Source organism: Patiria miniata, unplaced genomic scaffold (assembly GCF_015706575.1).
Source record: "Patiria miniata isolate m_02_andy unplaced genomic scaffold, ASM1570657v1 HiC_scaffold_19, whole genome shotgun sequence".
NCBI classification, from domain to species: Eukaryota; Metazoa; Echinodermata; class Asteroidea; order Valvatida; family Asterinidae; genus Patiria; species Patiria miniata.
This window is the reverse complement of record NW_024037057.1, coordinates 8487491-8512828: the sequence shown is the minus strand read 5'-3', so window position 1 is coordinate 8512828 and position 25338 is coordinate 8487491. Positions and strand designations below refer to the sequence as shown.

The following is a 25338-nucleotide window of genomic DNA, read 5'->3' as shown; positions in this document are numbered from 1 at the left end:
GTTTCATAAAAAAAAACCAGTCGTTACAAATATGGAATCAAGCTCTTGCAAAATTCATGCAACAATTAATATTCTCTTCACAGATTCTTCTGAAGAATACAGAATGAAACGTGAAGCCAAAATATTGCAATAAATTTATCAAAAATACATAGAATAAATAAGTCCACGCACCTAAAAGTTGTTCTCATGAAAAAGTGACTGAGGAAATTTAGTGCAGGACACCCCCCCCCCAAAAAAAACACCCCTAAGAATTGGAAAACGGAAGAGAAGTTCAACTATTTCATGATAACATTCACTGCCGACATATTACTATGTTACCAGTAACAGTGTGCATTCCCAGTTTTTGTTAAAACTTTTGCAAGAATGAAAAATGACAGAAATTAATTCGTATGCGCAGCTAACAAAACCTCTAAATGCAACAAACAATATTGAGGAAAAAGGGGCAAAAATGAAAGTCTTCCTATTCCTAATAGTTAACGATTGAACAAGTCTTGTATATTCACGTTATGGAACACCAAACAATGAATATCAAGAGATTTACAAGACAATTTATGCAGGAGCATCAAAGAAAAAGGAAGCCAGGCCGAAAAAAGGGTGAAAAGTAGGAACAAGAGGTTCTGTACAAATTAGGGCTACACATTGTAAACACTGTTTTATGTTAATATATTTGCACATTTTACTGAGGTCTCTGGTATTTTGTTTCCCTCTGGTAAAATAACTGATAATAATTTTGAAGTAAAGTGTCATGGAAAAGCAGTTTCTGGACGTTCCCATTTTCCAAGATTAGATTGAAATGTAAATGGCAAAGCCAAATTTGGAGGCCACATAAAGTGGCCACCAAAATGACCATGAGCAACAGCCACATAAATTGGTTAGGAAATAGCTGAAATTTCCAACAATGGCCACCAAAAAATAATCTATAAAAATGACCCCAAACGTAGAAGCCCAAAAATAGTTTGATAAAAAAGTGCCAAATTCCCCCCCCCCCAAAAAAAAACCCTCAAAATTGTTAACATTTTAAATACTGAGATGTGATGTCTGATTTCGTCACATTTCATATCCGTTCCCAGAAGTTAATATTGATGGGGTAATAGACGTAAGCGTAGTACTCCTGTTGGTTCATCATCAGACCAGGTATGTCGTAACCAGACTAGAAATTATGAAAACAAAAACAGGAGAAATTTAAGTAAGATATTCAGTATCTTTCGAGGTCAAGCATGACTCAAAGCAACTTTTAAAAACGATTATTAGTGACTTACGTCTGTGGCGGTGCCTGCGTTGCTGTCTAGGTGATTGTACAGAATGGCTAGGTTCTCCCTCAGTTTCCGTTGCGATTTCTTGTACGGCTGCAGAAGCATGGGCTGGAAGTTGACAGGCAGGCCGTACCTGGAGAAAATAAAAACCAAATTTTTTATGGCCAATTTTGAAGGCCATTTTCAAAGGCCAAAAGGGGGAATTTGGAGACCAGGGCCATTCTTGGACTGTGAGGCTTTTTGAAATACATTTGGAGTCCTCTTTTTTAGAAAGATGAGATTCTCAAGATGATTTGTTGGGTCCACTATTAGAGATCAATTTCTGAAGGCCGTTTTGGAAGCCAGCCACGTTTTTGACCCTAATTTTTAAAGGCCACACAGGGCAGGTTGAAGAGAGGTAAGGGCCATTTTTTGACAGCATGGAGAATCTCTTTTGGATGTAAAAGTTTTGAGTTCCATTTGTTCGGTCAACTAAATGTTGAGAAATTCATCTCTGAAGAGACAAAGGGAGTAAGTTTGGTGCAGGGATACTTTTCTCGCCTTCCACCTCTGTGTGCCAGGTTCTAATCCATCCCAAGCCAATGAGTTGGATTCAATTCATTGTCTTCTCTCAACTAAGTTATTACTGAAATTAAGCAGACAAGTTGAGACGAGTTGACATTAGTTGAAATTAGTTGATGTTATTGATATTAGTGGATGCTTACCTTAGGACTGACTCCACAAAGACTCTGAGCGCTTTGACGTGGATCCACGCCATGAACGCCTCACTGAAGTTGATCTTCAGCCATCTCACCAGCGGTCCCTGGATCGGACAAGGACAAAGACAACTAGTCAAAGTAAAGTCTGTCATGAGCCAATGTGGCCGATCAGAGCAGCATTTATCATCGGTTTCCTTGGCTTGAAATGACTGGGAATATTTCTATTCCTCCCTGGATGGGATGCCAGTCCGTCGCAGGTTACTCCCCAGCTAATGCCGGTACCCATTTACACTCCTGGGTGGACAGAGGCAAGTGGGGGTGAAGTGGCTTGCCCAAGGACGCAACACATGACCAGCAGCTGGATTCGGATCCCTGACCCTCTAATCATGAGTCACGAACCATAGCCGCATGGTCACACTCTTCCCCAAAAATATTAAAGGAAACATGAAAGGATTTTTAACAAATTGTATACTTTTGCTCGCTTTTGTGAAACGCCCTTTCTGTTTATTATTTTCAAACTTACATATTGCCTCTTCTTGTCTGCAGCCAACTTGTTGAGTTCGTCTTTGCCAGCTGCCAGCGCCTGCTCATTGTATTTGAAATCCCGGACTGTGAACCTGCATAACCACAAAACAGTGACAACATTTATTGAGTTCTGTGGAACAAGGAAACCTCAATATCTGCCTCAATCCTAAACTCCCTCAAGTATGTCTACTAAGACGCGCTAAGTTTATCCTGAATGAGCACAACGCCATGGGCCCCACACGCTAACAAAAGAGGGCACCCTTTACCAAGCAACGACGTCCCATGGGCGCACATGCATTTCGCTGGTTAACGCACATGCACCGTTGTGTGTGACGCACGTACACCAGGGGATTTGTACTATGTACACACAGTGGCTGCGCTTTCGCGGCAAAATATTGCAGTCAGGCAAGGTGGCGTCGTTCGGTCACCCCCAACCGTACTTTCTTTGCCGGTGAGGGGGTACTTGAGAACGGAGCAGATAGCGTCTTCGCGTGAGCATCAGGCGTTGTGGGTAAAACGTTCGAATTTCTATCCCAGTGGTACCCCCCAACTCTTCCTTTGTAACCTTTCTGCACGGAGCACATAGGATTTAGAGTTATCCCCTTACCTATTTTCTCTAGCGTGTAGTTTATACTCATCCACAACCTTCTGGAACAGGGTTACCGTGAACAAGCCGTGTTCAGCATCCTCAGTGATTTTCCTATCGAAGGGGACGAAACAAAAATTGTATTTGATCATCCGAAAAGAAAAACTGACACCAGTTTAGAATACTGTAATAATATTTCCACTACTTTTTGTGACTCCTGGCCTTACCGTGATGACTTCGGGACCACCATGTCTGCTAGTTTCTCATACTTCGCCTCCCATTCTTGAAAAGATGCTCTGGAAAGACAAGGATTCAATGTCATTTCGCCCTTGAGAATTTTGAAACAGAAATAGATAATCAAGTTGCCAGACATTTATCTAAAAAAAAATATGAATTTCTTCAGTTAGTGAAGGAAAATAACATTTTGCAGATTACAGTTTAATTGTGATAGACCTACACGTAGTTCATTTTCTACAATTCTTTTGCAACATTTTGGATGCTTTAGTAGATCTGATGACAATCATGGTGGAAATGTCCTACTGAACAAACTTCCGGAGTTTGGCTTACTTCGGAACGACAACAATAAGGGTGACAAGATACTCGGACTCGGTGATGAAGTCCTCTTTCTTGACCAGGTCGCCAAGGTTACGAGTAAGTAAACTTCCCCTGAAAAAAAGGAAAATATTTTTTTTAAAAATGACAACATTTGACCAAACAAACAAAAGCTAATTAATGTTTGTTCAACTAGCCTCATTTTAAAGACCTTCTAAGCGAAAGAAATAATTATTACCAAATTCGCTAAGCTTAGATCAGCCAAAAGTCAGCAAAAAGCCTAAAAATAACTTCTTGGCTTGTTACCTATTTTTGGCCTGTAACCTATTTTTAGTAACCTATTTTTAGTAACCTCTTCTAAGCAAATTTGCAGCCTCCAGAAACTTTATGAAATTCACACTAGAAATTCAACGACATCTAATAAAGGAATGGCTCAAACCAAACCATCAATCGTCTTCTAAGCCGTAGGTCCCGTGTGTTGTGAAATGCACGTTAAAGATCCAAGTAATACTTATCGTTAGGAGAAGGGGTTTGCCTAAGCCTGTTCGATATCCATTTATTTTTAAATCGGCAAATCGTGAAAAAAATATCGGATATCGCGATATTATCGTGATGACGTCATTTTTCCATTCATGGAACAATGGAAAAACCAAAAAAAACCAAAAAAAAAAAAAAACCTGACCGAAGTCACGATCCACTGCCGTGAAAAAGACCCAATATGTCCTGAACAAAATCGTCAAGTTTATTTGACTAGAGTCTCATTTACTTTGCCAATTTAGGTAGAAAATAAATTCCACATTCAAACATCGAAAACAAAATAACATTGAAATGTTGGATAAAAATGTGCAAATAGAAATCCATATCGAGGAAAGAACGAAGCACTAGCACGCAATTGCACGCCGCATTGACATGATCCCCACGTGCACTCATAGTACAGCCCACACCATTGCGGCAAGGGTGTGCTTCATTGAAAACAATTTACCAGTATTTCCATCTTTTCAGAATTACAAATAATATTTTTTAATGGAGTCCGAAATATTTCCTGGTTCAGAAAAAGTTCTTCATCGTTACAAACTAACAAAATATTGTTTTTTCTAAAGATTTGTTTCGAAAAACGATGTTAACTCCAAAATGAGGGTGAAGCACCCCTTTACAAAAATTAATGGATCAGTCCAATTTCTTGTGACGCATTTTCTGTTCTGTGAACGAAATAAAAGGCACGACTGAACAGTTGGTTTTCGACGTTTTTTGTTGCTGAAAATATGAACAGATTTCATAAGTCTGGGACAGTTTTGGCACTAAGCAAGTGTAAGTGCCCAGGCACAACCACGGAAGAGAAGGAACGAGTCAGGAAAATACGTGCAGGAAAATTTGATCTAGTTCGCCTGCGCGGAGTCGTCCCAGCCCAGCGGCAATTTTTTTTTTCTCTCCCAAACGCGTACGACATCCGCAATACGCTATGGCGTTTTGGACTATACTTTTCTAAAAACATGAGAAGAAAATCAAAAAAAGAAATATAAGAAATTCGGGCTTTATTTCCCTTTTTAATAAAATCCTCCAAAGCCTCAGGTTAGAAAATAATAAAAAAAAAAAAAAATCATCTGCAATACCGTGATTCAAACCCGCAACCTCGCGGTATAAAACACAATAAATTATCGACTGAGCTGTCACATTGCTCGCTTCAAAATTGGAAAACTAGGCCTAATAAATATATAATGCCCACGTATCATAAAAGTATCGTAGAGGGCGCTTTACGTGCGTATGCGGATGTCGTTTGGTGCTGGAAAAAGAAAATTTGCGGGCTCGGCGTGGTCTCCTCTAGCCGCGTGCCGAAACGAAACATTCACTTCTCAACGTCCTAATCTACAATTCAAGCACATGTATTTGTGGTGTTTTGTCTGTACAACTTCACATTTCCGTCAAAACAAAACAGGCACCGTATTTTCTTTGCGAAATGTCAGAGACTTTGTTTCCCTTCGGTTAACTCCACGCACGTGATTACGATTTTGGCACTTGGTATGTGGGGTGAAATTGTGGTGTTTGTACTGCACCACGTGCAGTGTGGAAGACGCAAAATCCAATACACGTGACGTTAGTCAGTTGGTTCCGCCCCTGAATAGGTAAGACCTCGCGGTACATACAATGCGGTAACAGTGAATTTGTGGTTTGCGGTTTTTCATGGGAGCGCTTTAGCGACGGTTTGAAACTGAGAGGGATTGACTTTGGTTACAAAAGCGGTACCTCAAAAGAATATCGCGGTATTTTTCGGCATATCGAATTTCACGATGTGCCGATTTTTTTTTATGAGATCGATACGATTTCCGATATGAAAATTTAATCGAAATATCGTGAAATATCGTCATACCGAACAGGCTTGGGTTTGCCCCGGTGTTTCTGGCAGTGGCTGCAATATGCGCCGCAGAACCTTGTAAACCCTGTTAAGGTGCTACATAATGTGTCTCATATTTGGCATAAAATTCATTTACCTGTCTTTAATAATAGACATAATTTCCAGCACCTTGTGTACCTTATTGTTGGTAGATACGTGTGCTATAAGACTCCGGTATTATTATTATGATACAACTTCTTCCTAAATCTGAAAAGTTGTTTACTTACGTAGCTTTCCTCTCCAGGGATTGCAGGTTGCCTTTAAGGTTGTTGTAAGCTGAAGATTTCGTTTTCAAGTCCGAATCCATCTGGGTGACTTGCTGCTCAAACAAGATTACAATTAAAAATCATCCGTCACTAAAATCATAGATACATGTATATGGAATACAGTATATTCTGTGATTTTGACTGACTGTCACTTGTGAAAAGAACCGGGCAGTGCTCTCTTATAGGATTACCCCATAACGCCAATGAATGAGCTAAATGTGGCCCATGGTCTACACCCGATGTATGAAAAGACTTCACTTTCCAGTAAATAGCTTTTCTGAATCATATTTTTAAAAACTGATGAACAGTATTACCTTGGAGATAATTTCAGCGATGTTCTTCAGCGGCTGTTTGATTGGGTACTTGGCCAAGTCCCACTGGAACCGGGTGACGTACGACGTCAAATCGACTGCAAATAAGGATGAGAGATCAGCAGGGGTCAAAGATTACAGTAGATTCATAACACTGTGAAAACAGACACCGAAGCTCCTTATTCTGTGACAAGTTTTTGTATGAGTTACAGAAATTTCTTCTCAGTTTATGGAAATTAGTTTCAAAACGTATAAGTGGGTCGTGTAAGTTGAGTTAGAAATTTTTATTTCTACGTTTGGATAAAGCCATATGATTTTTGGATACCTCCACTTGCTGTGAGATTCTCAGCCAGTCTGTCTTTCACGTCTTCCAAGACATCACCGAGGTAGTATGCTAGTTTACGAGCAACACTACGGTAAAAAAAGAAAAAGAAGAAAACTCAATAATCAGGAGTTAAACCTGCGTCCTCTAGAATGACAATACTGCACTGGAGGTTGGCAATGAACAAGGACTAACCCTTCAACGTATGCATCCAATTTTCCCAGTTCGTCCGACAGCCCAACCAGGACATCAAGCGTTCCGACTTTGAGGTCGGGAATGTTGAACTTGTAATTCATAGACATGTTAGTCGGTTTGGAGGTGACATTGTTGAGTTTGTCAAATGTCTGTTGACAGGTTTTGTCCCCCGGAGCTGAAATCAGCCAGAAGTCGGTCAGACTCATCTGCAGGAGAACAAAATATCACTTGTTAAGTTGTTAGTATTACTTTAGAAAATTCGATATGCTGTTTGGAAATTTGATTTTTTTTTAAAGAGAGCAACACTTAATTTTGATTTGTGATCTGATGGCAAAACCATTCACTCATTTTAATCAAATTATTAATGGTATCATTACCAGATCATGTCAAAATGTTTTAAAATGTGACTTAACAATTGATAGGCGCATTACTAAATAATACTACACAACAACGAATTGGCAAAGAAAAGAAAATTTATGACACTACAGCCAAATATCAAAATCGACAGCATTTGCAACACAACGCCTCCCCCCCCTTTTTCCAAGTCCCGACCCCTCCCACTGATAACGTGTGGTACTGTAACTGGCTGCATAATCATTTTCGGAACACTGCTAAATGATGCACCGTACGTGCCACTAATATAAATGTTTAGCCTTTTATTCATGACAACCAGGAAAATAATAATGTTGGCATAATTTTATTTTAAAACGAAAAAATCGTGGAATTTTTACCTTGATTTCACTAGTTTTAGTGGACAGGTTATCGAAAAACTGCAGTCTTCGTGCGCTGAGTAATAACAATAATTTCTTAGACTGGTACCGAAGTGTTAGATTGCACTGGGTCCTATTTAGGAGGATGGGTACCAAATGCTGACTCGACTCGAAACAGTCCGTTCACGTGACGACTATTTCCGATATAATCATCGGTGTTCCCAATGTGCCGATAGGGACGAATAGAATAAAGTCGCATGGAAAATAATTCGTTTCAATACAAACAAATAATTATTTTGAAGAAGGTCCTACTTCAAAGTTTTCGGGTAACACATATACTCCCACATATTAATCTATTTTTTCACTTACGAGTTGATTAAACAAATGGACATCCCTATTTGAAAAATGAAGTATGCCATCCAAAAATAGCCTCAGTGGCGCTTATAAACTAGGTCATGACCATGACCTTTGAAAATCTTAGTTGTTTTTTATGTTCTTGCTGATGTTACATAATAGGTTGTTTGTGAAGAAGGCTATACAAAGCCATTTCTAAGAAGCCATGGAGGAAGGAATGCTGAATTCGCAACTACAGGAAAAAAATGAAAAAAGTTCTCTTACAATATTCTTGGGCACGATATGTGTTAATTTCATTGTTTGTGACCAATGATGCCATCATTTTTAAATTAAAGCATGCCGTACCTCACGGGTACGTACTATTGCAGTGTCGGTACAAGTAAGCTTCATGATGTCGGCACAAATAAAAACAAAATACATATTTGTTCACTTTTTAATTGGTGGTTTCCAATTTCTCTCACTAGCTCCGTCGCCGATCTGGCGCGGCGTGGCCCGCCCGGCTGGCGCAGCCCCGCCCCCTCCATGCTTCTACCAAGTTAAAGCCCCCCCCCCCCCCATTCAAAAAGGGGGGGGGGGGGGCAAAAGAATACGAGGAACCCCAACCTCGTCGATCGTCCCCAGTGCTTACTTTATTTCCAGCCTCGTTTCCGAGGTTATAGGAACACGGTAATTAGTCTTCAAATGTCATAACCACAAAGTGTATTCTAAAGTCCACTTAAATTACACAATATGAGTCAATTTAATGCAATTTTACTCTTTTTTTTTCTTCATAGGGCCGATGAATTTTAAATAGATTTCTAATACCGTTTCCTGAATCGTGTTTGCGGTTGACTGAGTACAGAAAAACTTCATTCCCTTGCAGGAGGAAAACAGTGGGCGTTTCCAACCGCAATGATTATGACGCAAACGTTGATTCTAAGTAATAGATAAAGGGGAAAAATACTAAAATTAAAAAGTGGGATTTCGCGGGAATATTATCTCTGGTTTGTAAGTGATAGGACGAGGATAAAAAAGAAACGTCACCACGCCCTGGCCCCTTTACTCTAAATAGCCCCAAAATTAATGAGCTTGGGGTTATGGAATCAATTCTTATTTAATAGAAAATCCTGTTATGTTAGATGGTAATTAAGGCACGCATAACAATCTCATTTAGGGAATTTAAAATCGATATTCCTCTGTTAAGTGTCAATTTATCGTCCATTCCGGACTATTTTTTCTGCGGCGGATGTTTGCAGAACATGTGCACGCTAGTTCAACCGCCATCTATTGGCGAATCGGAAAAACCGGCGAACTCTTGAATTTTTCCACAAAAATACCGATATTTGACTTAATCTCTCTTGTATTGCAGCCAAAATGCACAGAAGGATTCCATAGTTAGTACTCTTTGTCCCATCAATGTTCGAGGTGATTCCACGCTTTCCTGACTCGTTAATTGGCGTGAAATTGTGTTATCCCGGAAGTTGGGCGTTACATGAAATTGCACGAGCCGTGTTCAGCGTGTATGGTGAGTACCTATGACACGGGGCATGTGGGTCGCAGTACGGCATGCATAAAGAGTGCATTCACATGCTGTGGTGGTGTCCCACTGAAAATCTGTCATGAGACCGTTCATGTTTCGATTTCATTTTGTGACAGATCGTATCTTACCGTGCTTACCTAAGGCTTCATTGTTCGTAAACTAAGTCATGAAAGTTGTTATTTGTTTGACAAAATCATGACATTGTCATTGACAATGACAATGTTCAACATGTTCAACTGTTCTGTTCAATAATAAATAAACAATCTTTTTTTGACTTTATTTTTAGGACATGTTCATGATGTTCATGATATGTTATCGCTTTCTGATGGTAGGTCACTGCAGAAAAAAATAGTGATGGCCACATGACATATGGAATTCTTTCCAAAGTCTTAAGTCCAAAGTAGGTCCCCCGAAGTGGCTACGCAGATACTGGGATACGGAGTGGGATTGAGTGACAGTCAGGGAGGGGCGAAAGAGGACGCTATTCTCCCTTTTAAAACAATCCTCAAAGGGGATGAGTCAGAACATACAACGTAAATTGAATGTGGAGCACTGGAGGATCAGACGTCCAAGTAGCTCCCCGGGAGTGGCTACGCGGATATGGGGATACAGAGTGGGAAGTGCATGCATATTGTGGGTGAGCAGTCAAGCGTGACTCCGTATCTGCGTAGCCAGCGACGAGGTGGGACAGATGAGTCACGGTTTTTTTTGAAATTGTGCCTCTTTTAAATTGTAGCCAGTACATTTACCGTGTTGACATTTACAGGCTCAGGTGTTTCAAATATAAATTATCATTGAAAACATGTAAAATTATGTCCCTCATTTATTATGTGAACATAACCAAAACTAACTGATGTGTGTAAGTTCAAAGCGAATCGTTCAAAGAAGCTGACAAGACAGTTAATACATGATGTTTACATTTTATTTGCATGTCGACCTATTTTGTATTAATTAAATGTTGAATTGGCATTACTTTTACTTATGTTTTGTGTTTGACAGACACAGAAGGCGGAGAACATGCTGACAGGGTTCGCTTCACATGTGCTGAATCCCATTTCAAATAGCACAGTGCAACACAATGTACCTTATTTTTATTTTTCACTGCACACTTCCACCATAAAACAAAAAAGGTCCATGGTGTATCCCTCCTAAACAGCCAAACTGCAGTGAAGGATGTTGTAGTTGTACCCATTCTTGTGACTTGCTCAGTTTTTGGACTTACAATCTTAACATTTGGCAATGATGCAAGCAGGAAGAGTCACTTTATGTGTTTGCAACCATCTAAAGATACCCATGTTGAATGTAGCTTAATCTTGTGGAAAGAGGGCAGGGTTTTGATTTATGAATGGAACTTGTAAAACATAAGAGGTGTCTTATTAAACTACATGATTACCATTAAGTGAACACGTATGTGACACAAATGCCGTCTTGATAATTAAAAACATTTGCAAAACAATTTGGAAATTGAATGCATTACCTAATCATACACACTTTTTACACAGCACAAAATAATCATCAATTTGCCATGACCTTGAGACGCACTTCAGTGGCCATAGGCCTTCGGCCGGATCCTAAGGATGTACACATGATTGTTCCCATTCGTAGCTGGGTGATTGCACAATGAAACATTGCTTGAAACCGGTCAGGGGTTTGCTTGTGAAGAGGCGCTTCAAAGAGGGATCGTGTATCTTCGGGCCCGGTTCCTATAATGGAACGAAATCCACTTTCAAATTATTTGACCTACCAAACTACTGTAGTTGGCAACATACAGAACATACAGAACATACAGGTACATGTATGTCATAGATAAAGGGCAGGGTTTTGAATTTTTGAGGGAAATTTGGGGTAAAATGACGATGACAACATCAAAACGCAACAAGATGGCGATCACTGCCTGATGTACCGTGAAAGCGCAAGGCATGCTGCATGGCACCAGAAAAATCGTAATTTATACCCCAAGAAACTGTTCAAAAATTACCAAAATTACATTGAGAGAAGTCTGCTTTAGGTTGACAATGTCATTTTTCAGTGATAAACAAAATTCTTGATTCTAATTTGATAGAAACAAAACAGGGGCCCTGCACTACACGATTGCATTTCAACGGAGGTTCGAGCCCTAGGGAAAATTCTCATTGCTTTTTTTTAATATGCATTACAAGCAAATGAAAATAACATACACAAAAAGTCAGAAAGCTTAAAAATCACGTTGGAGTATTTATTTATTTTTTCTTACAGATAAAGAATATACGTAAATTTTTGTTGCTTTATACTTGACATGAAAGTGAAGGTGGATCATACATCTTGACGTCAGCAATTTGTGTTGCGGCAATCGTTATTTAGTTCATTGTGCACTTAAAATAACTTCCCAAGGCTTAATTTTATGGAAAGAGGGCAGGGTTTTGACATGGAACTTGTATTTTTGTTGTAAAACATAAGAGGGGGAAATACCTGACTGTTCCTTAAAACAACAAAACAAAAAATATCTGTGTTGATGGAGATTCTGTACCGTTGTGCATAACAACAGTATGTCAAGAATGTTAGTCAGTACAGTTATTTAAAAATTGTCTATGCCGGAGCAAAAAAAGATTGTGCTATTTCATTTGTCGGATCATTTTTGTGTGTCTGCACTTGTACTGTCATTGCCAAATATCGATAATTGGTTTATGTGTAGTAGCTTTGCTCATAATGAATCATCTTGGTCAACATTGCTTGCGCCAAGTAATACATACTGTACATGGTATGTGTATATGTTTGTGTCTAGTCTTGGCCCAGACGCTAGAGATCGATAGTGGATCGTGTATAGCAGCATGATTAGACTAGCGTGGCTGCTCGTACATGTAGGTAGTAACGTCTTGGAAATCGTTTAGTAGCTGTTAACCTAAATTCTTTATTTTCCCCATAGGTTTTTTTAGGGAACCAATCAGCGATTGCGAAATGGTTTATAGTCAGTCGCGCGCCCTCGTGCGACAGTTGTAAACGTATGCACTATGTGCGGTGATCAAGCATTGCTAATTGAATATGCAGCGCAGTGATAACCTTGCTATTGATCATGACGTCATGGGCCAAGACTAGTATGTGTCTAGTTTATAACCCATTCTGACCATGTTACAAAGAAACCTGTGGGTCATTCCATAAATGTGGGGTCCAAACTTGTCATATTTCTTTTGTGTTACACCTGAACTGTGTATTTTGTCCTGCAAGTATCATTAAAATTGACTTCATTTATACATGTACCTGAGACAGTTTACCAATTCCTATTGGTCGAGAGCCCGGCACGTGGGTGGCCTTAAACCACCGGTAAAACACTGCTGCATTCTGCGCCACATTGTGCATTACGCGCTGCACGTCATATTTATAAGGAGATTGTTTTAGCATTATGCATGTGAGGCACACTACATAGATGTGGTCAGAGGGGTGTTTCACAAAACATGGAGAAAAAGTGTTCAAAATTTGTGAATTTTGGACTTGTTTTGATTTCTTGACCGAAAAGGTATTTATGAATGGGAATAATTAATTGTGTTTGGCTAATATCCACGTCGGGCCAAGTCCAGGCCAATAGCTGGTTAAACATGCTTGGTAACAAAATACAAGCACATATTTAATTTTGATCCCTTATAAATTCAAACTATTTTTACATTGTGTGGCAGGTATTTATTTATTTTTTTTTACACATAATCATTCTTGTAGATCTTTAGAAGTCATAAAAGCGATAGAGTCTGTCAGATACCATACCACTTGCCCTTCAAATTAAGCGTGGTAAATTCATTAAAATGGCAGCTCGTTACTCCCAGGTTGTAGAACTAACACTGTCTGCAACCGGAGTGATCATTAGCGACGCTTCTGCAGAAATGATTATTATTGTTGTGATCTTGGAGGCTGGCACATGTACATGTACAAAATGTACATGTACATGTACTTCACATTTCATTGCCGTTTTAGTGTAAGGATAAGGTGGCCTTTAATGATGGGGAAACATGCTTCACGTTTCATTTCTTTGAATGCTCAGAACTGCTTTTTACTTGAAAGTTTGCGTGTCGGAAATAGCCACGTAAAGAAATGATTTGTGTTACACAATCACATTGTTTTGTGCGGTTCTTGGAAAAATCAGTATAGTCAATGTCTCAATCGCTTTCGTTGTTTGTGGTTTTACGGGTAGTTTCTCTGAAACACAAGTTAATTACATGTACAGTGCTCCTAAGATTCTCAGTGAACTCCTTGTTCTTACTATCACATTGAACGTTACCCCCTTGAGTGATTTACAAGGAACCTTCCTCACTCTTGCAAAATCCAACACCATATGGTAAACTCAACACCCAAACAGTTGGACTCTGATTATGGTGGTATGCCTGACCCCATGTAAAGCATAATCAGTTTACTAGTGCAGTACTCACTCCAACAGATTCCAACAAAACATGCAATTGGATTTTGAAGGGTTGGGGTGGTAAGACTAAGAGTTAATAATTTGTATGATAATGCAGGCATGCAACTTTTCCTCGGATCTGCTGATTTCCTCGTTTTTTAATTTCTCATGAATGCCATTACAAATTGAAAAATCCTGTACAAAAGTCTTGTGTGATTTGGTGTTTCCTCATTTTTTTTTTAAATTCTCAGTTGCATGCCTGATAATGTCAGTCTTGAAACCTACTTCAAAATCTTTTTCTTTGGTTTAGTTGATTGGACCTGTACATGTACGTGTATATTATGGTATATTTGCTGAAAATGGAATGACGTCGTAATATGAACTTGTTGAACATATTGCATGTGCAGATATAAATAATACAGCATTTTGTGCTATGTACATGTCAGTGTTTCCCCTGCCCATTCAAACGTGTGGTGGCCCACCTCGCTACTTTCAGTGACCACCTCGCTCAATTTTTGCCAATATCACCACCTCACTGTGAAGATTTGCAATAAAGGAAAGCCTAATCAAAAAATTGACATTTTGTGTAATTATGAGCTTTTTCCTGGACCTCTATACTATCGAGAACTCACAATTTGGATGTGTAGATGGAATCATTGCGCATTTTTGTGAGCGCTGCATTCTGTTCAGTTTGCAGACTGCATAAAGGTTGTTTCAATCATCAATTTGAATTTTTACCACCTCGCTCATTTCATTAGCCAGGGGAAACACTGGTACATGTACATGTACAGCAACAGGCCATCTCATATTTGTATTGTCCGACATGTACATGAATATGTGTAGTACATGTAAGTAGGATGACTAACATTGGCTGTGCCTGTCGGCCATGCTGGCAGGATATTATTCATTTACGTCATTATTCGTCGGCAGAGAGTGTCTCAGTTTGCACTGTGTGTGAAGAGCTATAATGGGCCTTATTCACGAGTCGGCCATGTTGAGTTGAAAGTGAGGTAAAATCTTCATGTTTGGAGCTTACGAAGAGAAATGAAAGCAAGTACATAAACTAAATAATTTCAAGTCTGCTTAAATGAATTATTTAAAATTTGTAATTAAACATTCCCTAATGTTTTAAGGCAGATTTAAAAAAAATGAAAGTGAAATAAGGCTGCATAAATGGTCTGGCGCCATCCCATTCAACAGTTGAAATAATGAGATACATTCAGGGAACACGACAAAAATGGCTACCTCATGAATAAGGTCCATTGCCCCCGTGGTACACATGCAGTATGTACATATCAATGTTAATTTTTTTATTTTGTAGACTGAAGTAAAGTCCCTAAATTTTGCGGTAATATTTCTACATTTTTGGTACCCATAAGAGGGCATCGATAATGTACATTCCCTAAAAAAATATCAGGCAAGCAACTCTTCCTCGGATCCGCTGATTTCCTCGCTTTTTTACTTCTCATGAATGCCATTACAAATTGAAAAATACCGTACAAAGTTTGGTGTGGTTTGGAGTTTCCTCGTTTTTTCTCTCCTAAATTCCCAGTTGCATGCCTGAAATATGCCCTCTCGAGTTTCAAGTTTGCAAGTGTTTTCATGCAAATATTCCACAAACACTTAGCGGTAGTGCATTGCATTGTCAGATTTTTTCTCATCAAAACTACCGATGCTTTTGTAGGTAAGGTCACCACTCGCCAGCTCATCAGCATATATCGTGCCACGGTGCCAGGCTGGAGTTGGTTTCGTTTCACTTGTTTTGTTATACAGGAAAAGGAAACACGGACTTAAACTCAATTTGGAAATGAGGAAGAGAAATAGAATATATACATGTATCATTATTCAGTGTCATGTCGGAAGGGAAATTATGTCTAGAATCATGTGTGACGTATTTCAGCAGGAAATTTCATAACCCTGACGTACCAGAATCCATCAAAATCCATACCCCTGTTTTGGAGTATTTTGATGGATTCAGGATACCTCCATATTGAAAACGGGGATTTTGATGGTTTCAGGATTGTAAGCCTAGCGGTACTGCAAGATTTGGTTGGATTCGGCCAGGATACATGTACCTCCATACTAAGCAGTCACCAACACCAACAGTTTTGTGCATGACAAAATAGGTGGATTTTGGCGGATTCAGGATACATGTAAAATTGCACAAGGTGTTAGGGTTAAATTATTACTTCACAAAATCAGCTGGAAAAAAACAAATGTTCACCTACGCAGTGTGGTTCACATGGCATTACAGCTTGTAGGCTGTTTGTGCTTAGCTGAGTTTCTCTGATGTGCTTACTGCTTAATGAGTTAACTTGTAACTAAAAATATCTCCTCTGTTTTTTGGTTTCATTTCAGGTGTTAGTTATCGTCCTGAAAACATCGCCGTAATCCGGCAGTAGGAGAGGTTTTTTTTTTAAACTTTTTTTTTGATCGGACGAGGGAGCTTAGGGAACACAATCTTCCAAGATGGGGAAAATGCTTTCAAAGATTTTTGGCAGGAGGGAGATGCGTATCCTCATGCTGGGTCTGGACGCAGCCGGCAAAACAAGTATCCTTTGGAAACTATATTAATTAAATCCTAACCTCCCCAACTCCATCAAAATCCACCCCCCCCCCCCCTCCATTTTGGTGGATTTTGGGGACTTGGTCCTGCAGGCCTGGTTTGACTAAATATTGATCATGATGGACTTGGGTCGGGAGGAGTATTTTGTATTTTTTTTGCAGCATATATCGTATTTTAAACAATCACATCACGCACCCTAACATGAATATTTATCACGTTGTGTGGATGGAAGACACTTACGTTTTCCCAACCAACAAAAACGTTTGATGAAAATGGATATAGGTTTGAACCACAGATCTTGGGATCCATAGTGCATGCCACTATCCACTAGGCCTCCACTAGGCCACTGTGGCAGCTCGACGAAAGCCGTTCTTTGAAATGCTTTAATGTACATGCATGACTGAAAAACTGAGTTATAGCAATGGTGTAACGTCATTGTTATTTTCTTGTGAATAAACATCGAACTAGCTGAATAATCATGATCCATGGACGATGTGTGCTGCAAGTAAAAACACTGCAGCCTGGAGGCTTGAAGCAGTGCTAGGGGAATCCAGTTGATTTTGCCTAGCATCCTGTACTGCTGTCACATAAGCCATGTGTGCAGTGGAATGCCGCTATAACGAACATCGCGGGATCCACAGAAAGTGTTTGTAATAACGATCGTTCGGTGTGGCGATTTTGAACCTCCGGTTCCCTCTTTTGACCAATAGTGAACTGGCATTTCTCACATCCTGCAGCCGCATGAGGAGTCGTCACGAAACTTGAGCAACGGGTGATTTTCCCTTTTATTCCTTGGGGAAGTAATAGCCGTCTATCGCTCTTCAACATTCAAACACGATGTAACTATGGGTGGTACGATGTTCTGGAATTAAAAGTGGCCCAAATAGCATTTAATACATTACAACCGGTACATTTTTTGTTAATCTGTTGACTTTTTCAACAAGAATGTTCGGTACGTTTGGTACATTAAAACCGGGAGCCAAGGATGATGTTCGGTATAGCCGAATGTTTGGTAATGTGGCGTTGTAGACTGTATAAGTCTATCAATATCCACTAGTACTTCAGTGGTGGATTGCATTACATGTGTTTCATGTGTTGGCAGCAGAGTGGGTTGTTTTCCTTAAATGTCCCTCCCCGCAGCCATTTTGTACAAATTAAAACTTGGTCAGTCAGTCACAACAATACCGACGGTGGGTTTCAACGTAGAAACCGTCTCGTATAGGAATGTCAAATTCAATGTTTGGGTGAGTACATGTAAAATTATTCAGAGAACTTTTTCATACAAGAATTGAAAAATCCAAACTTCTGCATTAGATATGCCAATAAAATTGTACCTAGATCCTTTTATCTGATTCATGTTTCCCTTTGATTTCTTATGGGTTATTATCAACGTTTGCAAACATCAAAAAACAAAACTACCTAATTATTATGAAATTCCTTACTGGACTGTAAGTGAGAAATAGTCTCAAGCATCCTGTGAAATCATGGCACTTGGTGTGCTGTCGTTTATAAGAAAAGTGGAAGTCTTGTATCAGTTTGACCATCATTGGAAAAAAACTTGTCCACATGTTGTTTGCAATCGGTTACACATCCCTGAATGGATGCAAGCCAGCTAGTCTGGTTCCCTGACGTGGCACAAATCCCCGACGTCTTTAAATTGCTCTATTTTGTCTGAAGTTTGGTCAGGGAACCAGACTACAAGAACAGCATTTTTCTTAGTTTTTCCAGCATCTATGAACACAAAACTTTGAATAGGTCAGTGTAACAATATTTGCTAATAAATCACTAACCCCCACGTCCTATCTACTTCTGAAAATTACAAGAAAAGCAAATGTAGCATATAACCTTTAACTTGGTGTAAACAGGCGTGAGATTTTCTCAAACTTTTGTCTGAAATCAGATCTTTTGAATCTGAGAGAAAGACATCAGGATAGAAATAGATGAATTTTTGAAACCTTTTGTCCTGTTTTCAGACTTCTTTAAAATTGACAATCTGATCCCTTTGGAAAACAGGACGTAGGGGGTCAAGACAAGATTCGGCCCCTTTGGCGACATTACTACACCGGTACGCAGGGTCTTATATTCGTAGTGGACTGCGCGGACAGGGACAGGATAGACGAGGCCAGGCAAGAACTCCACCGGATAATCAACGACAGGGAAATGAAGGAAGCCGTCATCTTAATATTTGCTAATAAACAAGATTTACCTGACGGTAAGTTAAGGCAGCATCATTAACTCTATCCTTTCAAAATCCTCCACAATCCTCTTTGCAAAAAATGGAGAATTTTGCAGGACTGAGGCTATATGGCAAAAATGTGTGGCATATAATGCGCGTGTGCGAGACTAGACTCGGCACGCGACTGCAGTTGAATTTCGGTCAAGTCTCCCGTGATTTGGTTTCATGTAGGGCGCGCGCCGAGTCTCGCGCACGTGCCGACATTGTACGTTCTATACGCGCACAGGCCGTTATCACGCATCTAACCAAACTGTTTTGTACACTTTGTAAACAAGCTCAGATGAGTTGTTTATCCTTGTGTAGAGGATCTGTGAACCGATTAATCAGCTCAGTGAAGTCCATCTCCAGGACAGAGCCGATATATTACAAAATCTTTACGCTTCCTGTCTCCTTAAAGATCCACTGGCCTGCTGCACAGTAAAATCAATATTTTTTAAAATATCCAAATATTTGAATGTAATTTTTTTTTTTACAACTCCATCCATAAATAAATTTTGGATTCAATGAGTTAATGGGTGTACATTCTTTTTAACTTTTCCCCTTGCAGCTATGAGGCCGCACGAGATCCAAGAGAAGCTAGGTCTGACGAGGATCAGGGATCGCAACTGGTTCGTCCAGCCCTCCTGCGCGACGTCGGGAGACGGGCTCTACGAGGGACTCACATGGTTGCAATCCAATGCAAAAAATTAACAGACAGTGTCCCCCCCCCCCCCCTATTTTCTACTTTCTGTATGTATTATATTATGTACCTATGGGTCTTCTTTCTTCCCATCTCCTGCGCATTTTTGGTGTTGCGAACTACTAAATACCAGGGTGTGGTTGTTTTTCCTTTGGGCGGGGCTACCAGGGTGTGGCTTTGGGTGTGGCCCTTGGTGAGAGCGCATATTAAGCCCAACCCTCTTTCATGTCTTTGGGTTACAAATTTAGATGTCCGTAGGTTTTAATTTAAGAGACACGTGTGTGTCCTTGTTCTTAAACAGCCCATTCATTTTCAGGATAATTTTTTTTAAGGCTTTGAAACGGCAGGTAAATAGTATGTGTCAGTCGTCATTGCGGTTATTTGCAGCATGTCACAGTATAAGACTTCAGCCAACATATACGCGAGTCTGTTTTATAAAGGATCCGCGCGTGAAGGAGTGAATTTGATTCCCAGCGACCATTTAAGGGTACATGTATATACATCAGCTTCTTTTGATGTTTGTCCCTCGCACACAAATAACAGCTGCAGTGTGGGGGGGCTAGTGGTTAGGGTTTGTGAAGCATGATCAGAGGGTCAGGGGTTCAAATCCAGCTGCTGGCCATACGTTGTGTCCTTGGGCAAGCCACCCCACTTGCCTCTCTCCACCCAGGAGTATAAATGGGTACCGGCATTAGCTGGGGAGTAACCTGCGATGGACTGGCATTCTATCCAGGGGGAATAGAATTATTCCCAGTCGTTTCATGCCAAGGAAACCGGAGATAAACGCCGGCCCGATGGGCCACTTTGGCTCGTGACAGACTTTGCTTACATCTGCATTGTGGTCCCCTCCATTTGAAATACATTGTATCCGCTCCCTGCACAAGTACCCCCTCACCGGCAAAGAAAGTACAGTTGGGGGTGACCGACTGACGCCATCTTGCCTGACTGCAATTTTGTCGCGACTCACAGCCGTACCACTGTGTGTACATACATGTAGTACAAATCCCCTGGTGTACGTGCGTCACACAACGGTGCGCGTCAACCAGCTAAATGTCCCGCCCATGGGATGTTGTTGCTAGGTAAAAGAGCGCCCGCTTTCGTTGGCGCACGGAGCCCATTGAAGTGTATGTGCAGATTTTGTTCCGTAAGGAAAAATGTAATTAACCGTAACTTGATTTGAAGACATCACACCCTTAAATTAATAAAATGTACAAAGTCGTCCTAAAGCATACAGCAAGCAAGCTTTTTTTTTTCAATTTAGCATTGTTGTTGCTGTCCACTGTGTTCCCCTTGGGGCAAAAATGTTTATAAAAACTTGAAACTTGTCGAGGACACTGGCCAGCCCTGACCTAAAAACAGAGTGATGCAACTGACAAAATGCTGAAGGGTTCTCTCTCTTTCCTATCCTCAAAAAATATCAGCTCAAAGGGATATTTAGTGTAGCGGACAAAAATAGCAGGATAAGTTGAATGATTTATTATTTACTAGGCAAGTGATGTGATCATTATGTAAATATTAAAGTAATTTTTCTTTTTTTTTTCACAGAAGATGATTTGTTCTTATTTTCATTTGTTTATTATTGTTATTTTGTTTTATTATTTTTTTTGTATGTTGTTTATCTGTGATTTTATTTTTATGGTGTGACAAGAAAGGTATAGCGGGATTAAAGGAAAATTAAATTAAGAGCATAAAGTAGACAAGTTTTTGAGAATTATTTGGCGATTTTTTTTTTTTTTTTTTTTTTTTTTTTGGCAGGGAGTTTTTTTAATGTGAGGACACGACAATGTAAATTCACACTCAACGACTGAGCGTCCGATTCTATTTAACGCACAGCATTAGGGAATTAGTTAAACAGAAATGCTGCACATGGCTACGTTGTTTTTTTCCCCGAAAGTAGGGGAGGTTTACGCATAAGTGTTGTAAAAATACCTTTTCCAAGGCCCCAAGTATTTGAAACAAGAGTAGGAATCAAGCTTAAGCTTGTTTCTGAACCTTAAATGTGCCCCACAATGTTAACGATACACTGTGAAGTCCAAAAAGAATCCTAAAAACCCTGACATTTCATAATATGCAAATCTTTGATTTTGCCGCACTTTGCACTGAACTATTACGAGATATTTTTCAAGAAGCACTATGCACACTTCTCTAGGGTCAGACCAATTGTATTTCTCAAGAGATACGTGTTGTTGAAGCTGGCAGATGACGTTTAATGCTTGGATTATGGCATTAAACGTACCGTGTTTGAAATTATTTATGGAAAAATATTTCAAATCCCACGGAGACAATTCCTTATTACAAATATTGAAAAGAGGTCGGTATGTCTTTTGCCAAAGTGTTCTAAAGTTCTAAAGAAAAAAAAACGGGTTAAACAAGAGATCATAAGTCATCACAAGTCAATCACAAGTTAATCACAGACTCGAGTCGCAAGCTATTCAAATGACTTGTGACAAAGGTATTCCTTTGTCATGGTCACACTCTTTTACTTATGATATGACTTGTGACCTAACTTATGGTGACTTGTGATTGATTTACGATGAAACATGCATGACTTTTGATGACTTGATTAAAATTCTGCAATACCCAACCCTCCTTTTGTTTGATCAGTCACAGACAGTCAAAAATTCACACCTGTTCCCCTGCCATGCCTTTTACACAGGCTAGTCACCAACAGTCGGATCATATTTTTTGTTGGCACTGTGACAGTCAAATTCCATCAACAGACAAAAGCAGGTGACTGGTAGGCACAGCTGGCTTATCAATCTCCTGCAGTCAAAGCATGGCTATATCAGGTTCCATAACAATCACAGCCAGTTAATCCTGCTTTATGAAGGCAGGGAGCACTCAACTGTTCAAAAGACAGTCACTTGGTTTAAGTTGACTGCTGGGCTGGCCTTGTTGAAATTGCCAGCCAAAGAGGAACCCACACTTCTGCTCGTAAACCTCGCAATTTTCATCAGAATTTAAAACTAAAATCTCTTTTCTTCCATTACCACCCGAGGTGATGTGATGTTTGTATTTTTGTCATCTCGGTGGCATTTTAATTTCCATGTTATATCATTTCACGTTGTATTGTGTTATCCTTATTGTAAATGTCATTGTATTATAGTATAAAAAATATAATGTAGTTTTAATATTCATTAGATTTCGTTTTTTGTATACTAAAATACTTGTCGACATTTGGCATGGGCGCAAACTTTAAAATGTTGGAAAAGCTGTTGAAACAGACGTTAAAAAGTGCATTTTTTTTTCTTAAAAACTAATTCCAAATGTGGTGTCAAGTAAAGTGCAGAGTTTTTTTTCCTCAAAAGCTTGCATTGATTCTCATTATTTTTCCAAGTCTGTATTTTGTATCGCATGATTTTTTGTGAATGTGTCATCTACGTGTCGGTCGTTTTTATTTGAGACTGTATATTTACATTTTGTAAGATTTGCATATTGAATTAAAATCTCATCTAAACTTACGTGTACGTGCATGTGACATCCACAATCTCCTTTAAATGTTGCTTATGGCTATGGATTATGTCAATTGCCAACTTAGCTATAAGTCATAGCCATAAAATGCCTACTACAGACAAGGCTTCAGAAACCTACATGTACCCATCCATATGACATTATCCACAGTCTCCTTAAAATGTTGCTTTATGGCTATGGATGGTGTCAGTGGCCAAAGCCATAAGCCATAGTCAAAAATGCCCTCTACAGACACGGCTTCAGGTTGCTTTTTTGCTCTTTAGTTGGTCTCCTTCAAAGAGGCTAGTCTTATTCAAGTCGTTGATTCAATTTAAGGCCTCTTGAGGGTTTAAGGCAGCAATTTGTAATTTCTTTCTTTTTCAAATTGTGTTCGGAAAAAACCTGTAACGTGAACATTTAAAACAGTATTTTGTGCTGAAGACAAACACAGATTACTGTGTGAAAGTTACGTGGTTTTACTTGAAAAAAAAGACAAATAACACGCTGGACATGTATTATTACATAGAGGCATTTGAAACCAAACCCCCATTTGAGACATTGATACTCAGAAATTTGTAATCTTGCACTTTGAGAAGACAACATGGGTTTAAAATTGTAAAATTATTCCCACAAATTTTTTTTTTTGATGTGTCAAATATTTTCATTGTTGCAAATGCCTGTTTATTGTTTTATAACATGCATCAATTCATAGTGTACATCTACATGTCTCGTTAAAACTTCATGCAAAAACAGACCTACATTGTAGGTAACTCATTTTACTCTTTAGACTGAATTTAATCAGACACCGATACATGTACAATTTGCGATGGCTTTTTTGTGTTCCAGGTTGTGTTGCAATTGCTAGTCTTGTCCATGACTAGGTTTGATTTTTTTTAAATTCCCCTATTTTACAGCCAGTCCTGTGACGTGACAAACGCAGTAGAGATGAATCAAATCCAGCCTTGGTAATATTGGCAGTGCTACCCGGGAGATTCCGAGCATACCTCACGCGCGCTGTATTCAAGCTGATGCGCGCGTGAGGTATGCTTGGAATTTCCTGGGCAGCGCTGCCAATATTGCTAAGACTGGATTTGATTCAGTTTGTTAATGGCGACCTCACTTGTTGGGGATCGGCTGTATAAGGGGATTAAAAAGCAAAAACAGGCTTTGATCGAGACTATCCAATTGGCAGAATACGAACCGGCCAAGTAAATTCAATATTCAAACCGTTTCCAATTCTTGCAGGATTGCATCTCATAGATCTGCTATTAAGCAGATTAAATATATAACACAATGTAACGACTGATTGTCATTGGTACTCAGCAAATTTTGTTGCCAAGCAGTGTTTTTCCTCCTAAAAAGCGGCCCTGTTAAGTTTGACCCAATCAACCTTTTTACTTGTTAACCTGATGTTAATCGGCAAGTCCAGTTTTTACCTGCACATTAACTTATATGTACAATACTTTAAACTGGTTTATGATGAATTGATTGCTTAACGTGAAGTAGACTATTGATGTTAATCACACTGTGTATGCATTTTGACACTTTATATAAAGGACGTGATTTTCATCAGTTGTTTTTTGGGGGAATTGTAATTGAAATATGATTCAGTGATCTACAGAAGTACAAACTGGTCAGCTTCACGAAAGATCTGTAAAATAAACGAATGATTGCTTAATGCCATGTTGTCTTTGATTTTTCTGATTTTTGTAAGGGTCAGATTTTTACTTTTCTTTTTACGGAATGTAAATGTTCATATTTGTCAATGAACATAATATATCCTTCATCAAAAAAAAATATTAACCGTAACCCCTTGAGTGATTTACAAGGAAGCTTCCTCACTTTTGCTAAATTCAACACCATATGGTAAACTCAAATCCAAACTTTTGGACTCTGATTATGGTGGTATGCCTAACCCCATGTAAAGCATAATCAGTTTACTAGTGCAGTACTCACTCCCACAGATTCCAACAAAACATGCAGTTGGATTTTGAAGGGTTGGGTATGATTAGGGTCAACTTGAAGTGAAACACAGCAACTAATTTTTCCTTTATTTTTAGTACTACACAATTTATTTCGTTCTACAAACATCCAGTTTTGTTCACCAAACAATGACATGCAGACATTTCATTAAGTACAACGTTTTCCATAATTTTAAATAAACAAAGCAGACTGCTAGCAGCAACTAAAACCACTGACCTTGCAAACTAATGTCAAATACATTGTATCTTGGAGAGAAAAAAATTCAAGAAAATAAATTGAAGTACATGTACACATGTAATTAACAAATACAATGCAGAATTTCAGGAGCAGCTTGGATAATATGAAAGTTTAAAAATGAAATAAAAAATATATATAGAGTTACGG

At 39.2% G+C, this 25338-nt stretch overlaps 2 protein-coding genes across 2 annotated transcripts; one reads left to right on the top strand and one right to left on the bottom strand.

The window, feature by feature from the left end:
* Positions 1-1009: 1009 nt before the first annotated feature.
* LOC119725649 (V-type proton ATPase subunit C 1-A-like) lies at positions 1010-7926 on the bottom strand. Its single transcript, XM_038197132.1, has 12 exons — positions 7829-7926; positions 7098-7303; positions 6906-6991; positions 6584-6678; positions 6231-6322; positions 3630-3728; positions 3290-3358; positions 3084-3176; positions 2475-2568; positions 1958-2055; positions 1260-1386; positions 1010-1150 (listed from the first exon to the last, which is right to left on the bottom strand). The coding sequence occupies exons 2-12, from the start codon at positions 7301-7303 to the stop codon at positions 1055-1057; spliced, it is 1155 nt and encodes a 384-aa protein (XP_038053060.1). The 5' UTR covers positions 7829-7926; the 3' UTR covers positions 1010-1054.
* Positions 7927-9384: 1458 nt separating this feature from the next.
* LOC119725648 (ADP-ribosylation factor 6) lies at positions 9385-20058 on the top strand. The gene is made up of 5 exons (XM_038197131.1): positions 9385-9665; positions 16399-16591; positions 17747-17850; positions 18620-18818; positions 19390-20058. The coding sequence occupies exons 2-5, from the start codon at positions 16510-16512 to the stop codon at positions 19530-19532; spliced, it is 528 nt and encodes a 175-aa protein (XP_038053059.1). The 5' UTR covers positions 9385-9665; positions 16399-16509; the 3' UTR covers positions 19533-20058.
* Positions 20059-25338: the final 5280 nt, after the last annotated feature.

What these genes read in the sequence shown, in the direction of transcription:
- LOC119725648 (XM_038197131.1), top strand. Translation starts at nt 16,510, where the DNA reads ATGGGGAAAATGCTTTCAAAGATTTTTGGCAGGAGGGAGATGCGTATC. An exon ending in GGACGCAGCCGGCAAAACAA is followed by an intron (nt 16,592 to 17,746) that starts GTATCCTTTGGA and finishes CCCTCCCCGCAG; the next exon opens with CCATTTTGTACAAATTAAAA. An exon ending in TAAACAAGATTTACCTGACG is followed by an intron (nt 18,819 to 19,389) that starts GTAAGTTAAGGC and finishes TTCCCCTTGCAG; the next exon opens with CTATGAGGCCGCACGAGATC.
- LOC119725649 (XM_038197132.1), bottom strand. Translation starts at nt 7,303, where the DNA reads ATGAGTCTGACCGACTTCTGGCTGATTTCAGCTCCGGGGGACAAAACC. An exon ending in GAATCTCACAGCAAGTGGAG is followed by an intron (nt 6,679 to 6,905) that starts GTATCCAAAAAT and finishes CCTTATTTGCAG; the next exon opens with TCGATTTGACGTCGTACGTC. An exon ending in CTTATTGTTGTCGTTCCGAA is followed by an intron (nt 3,359 to 3,629) that starts GTAAGCCAAACT and finishes TTGTCTTTCCAG; the next exon opens with AGCATCTTTTCAAGAATGGG.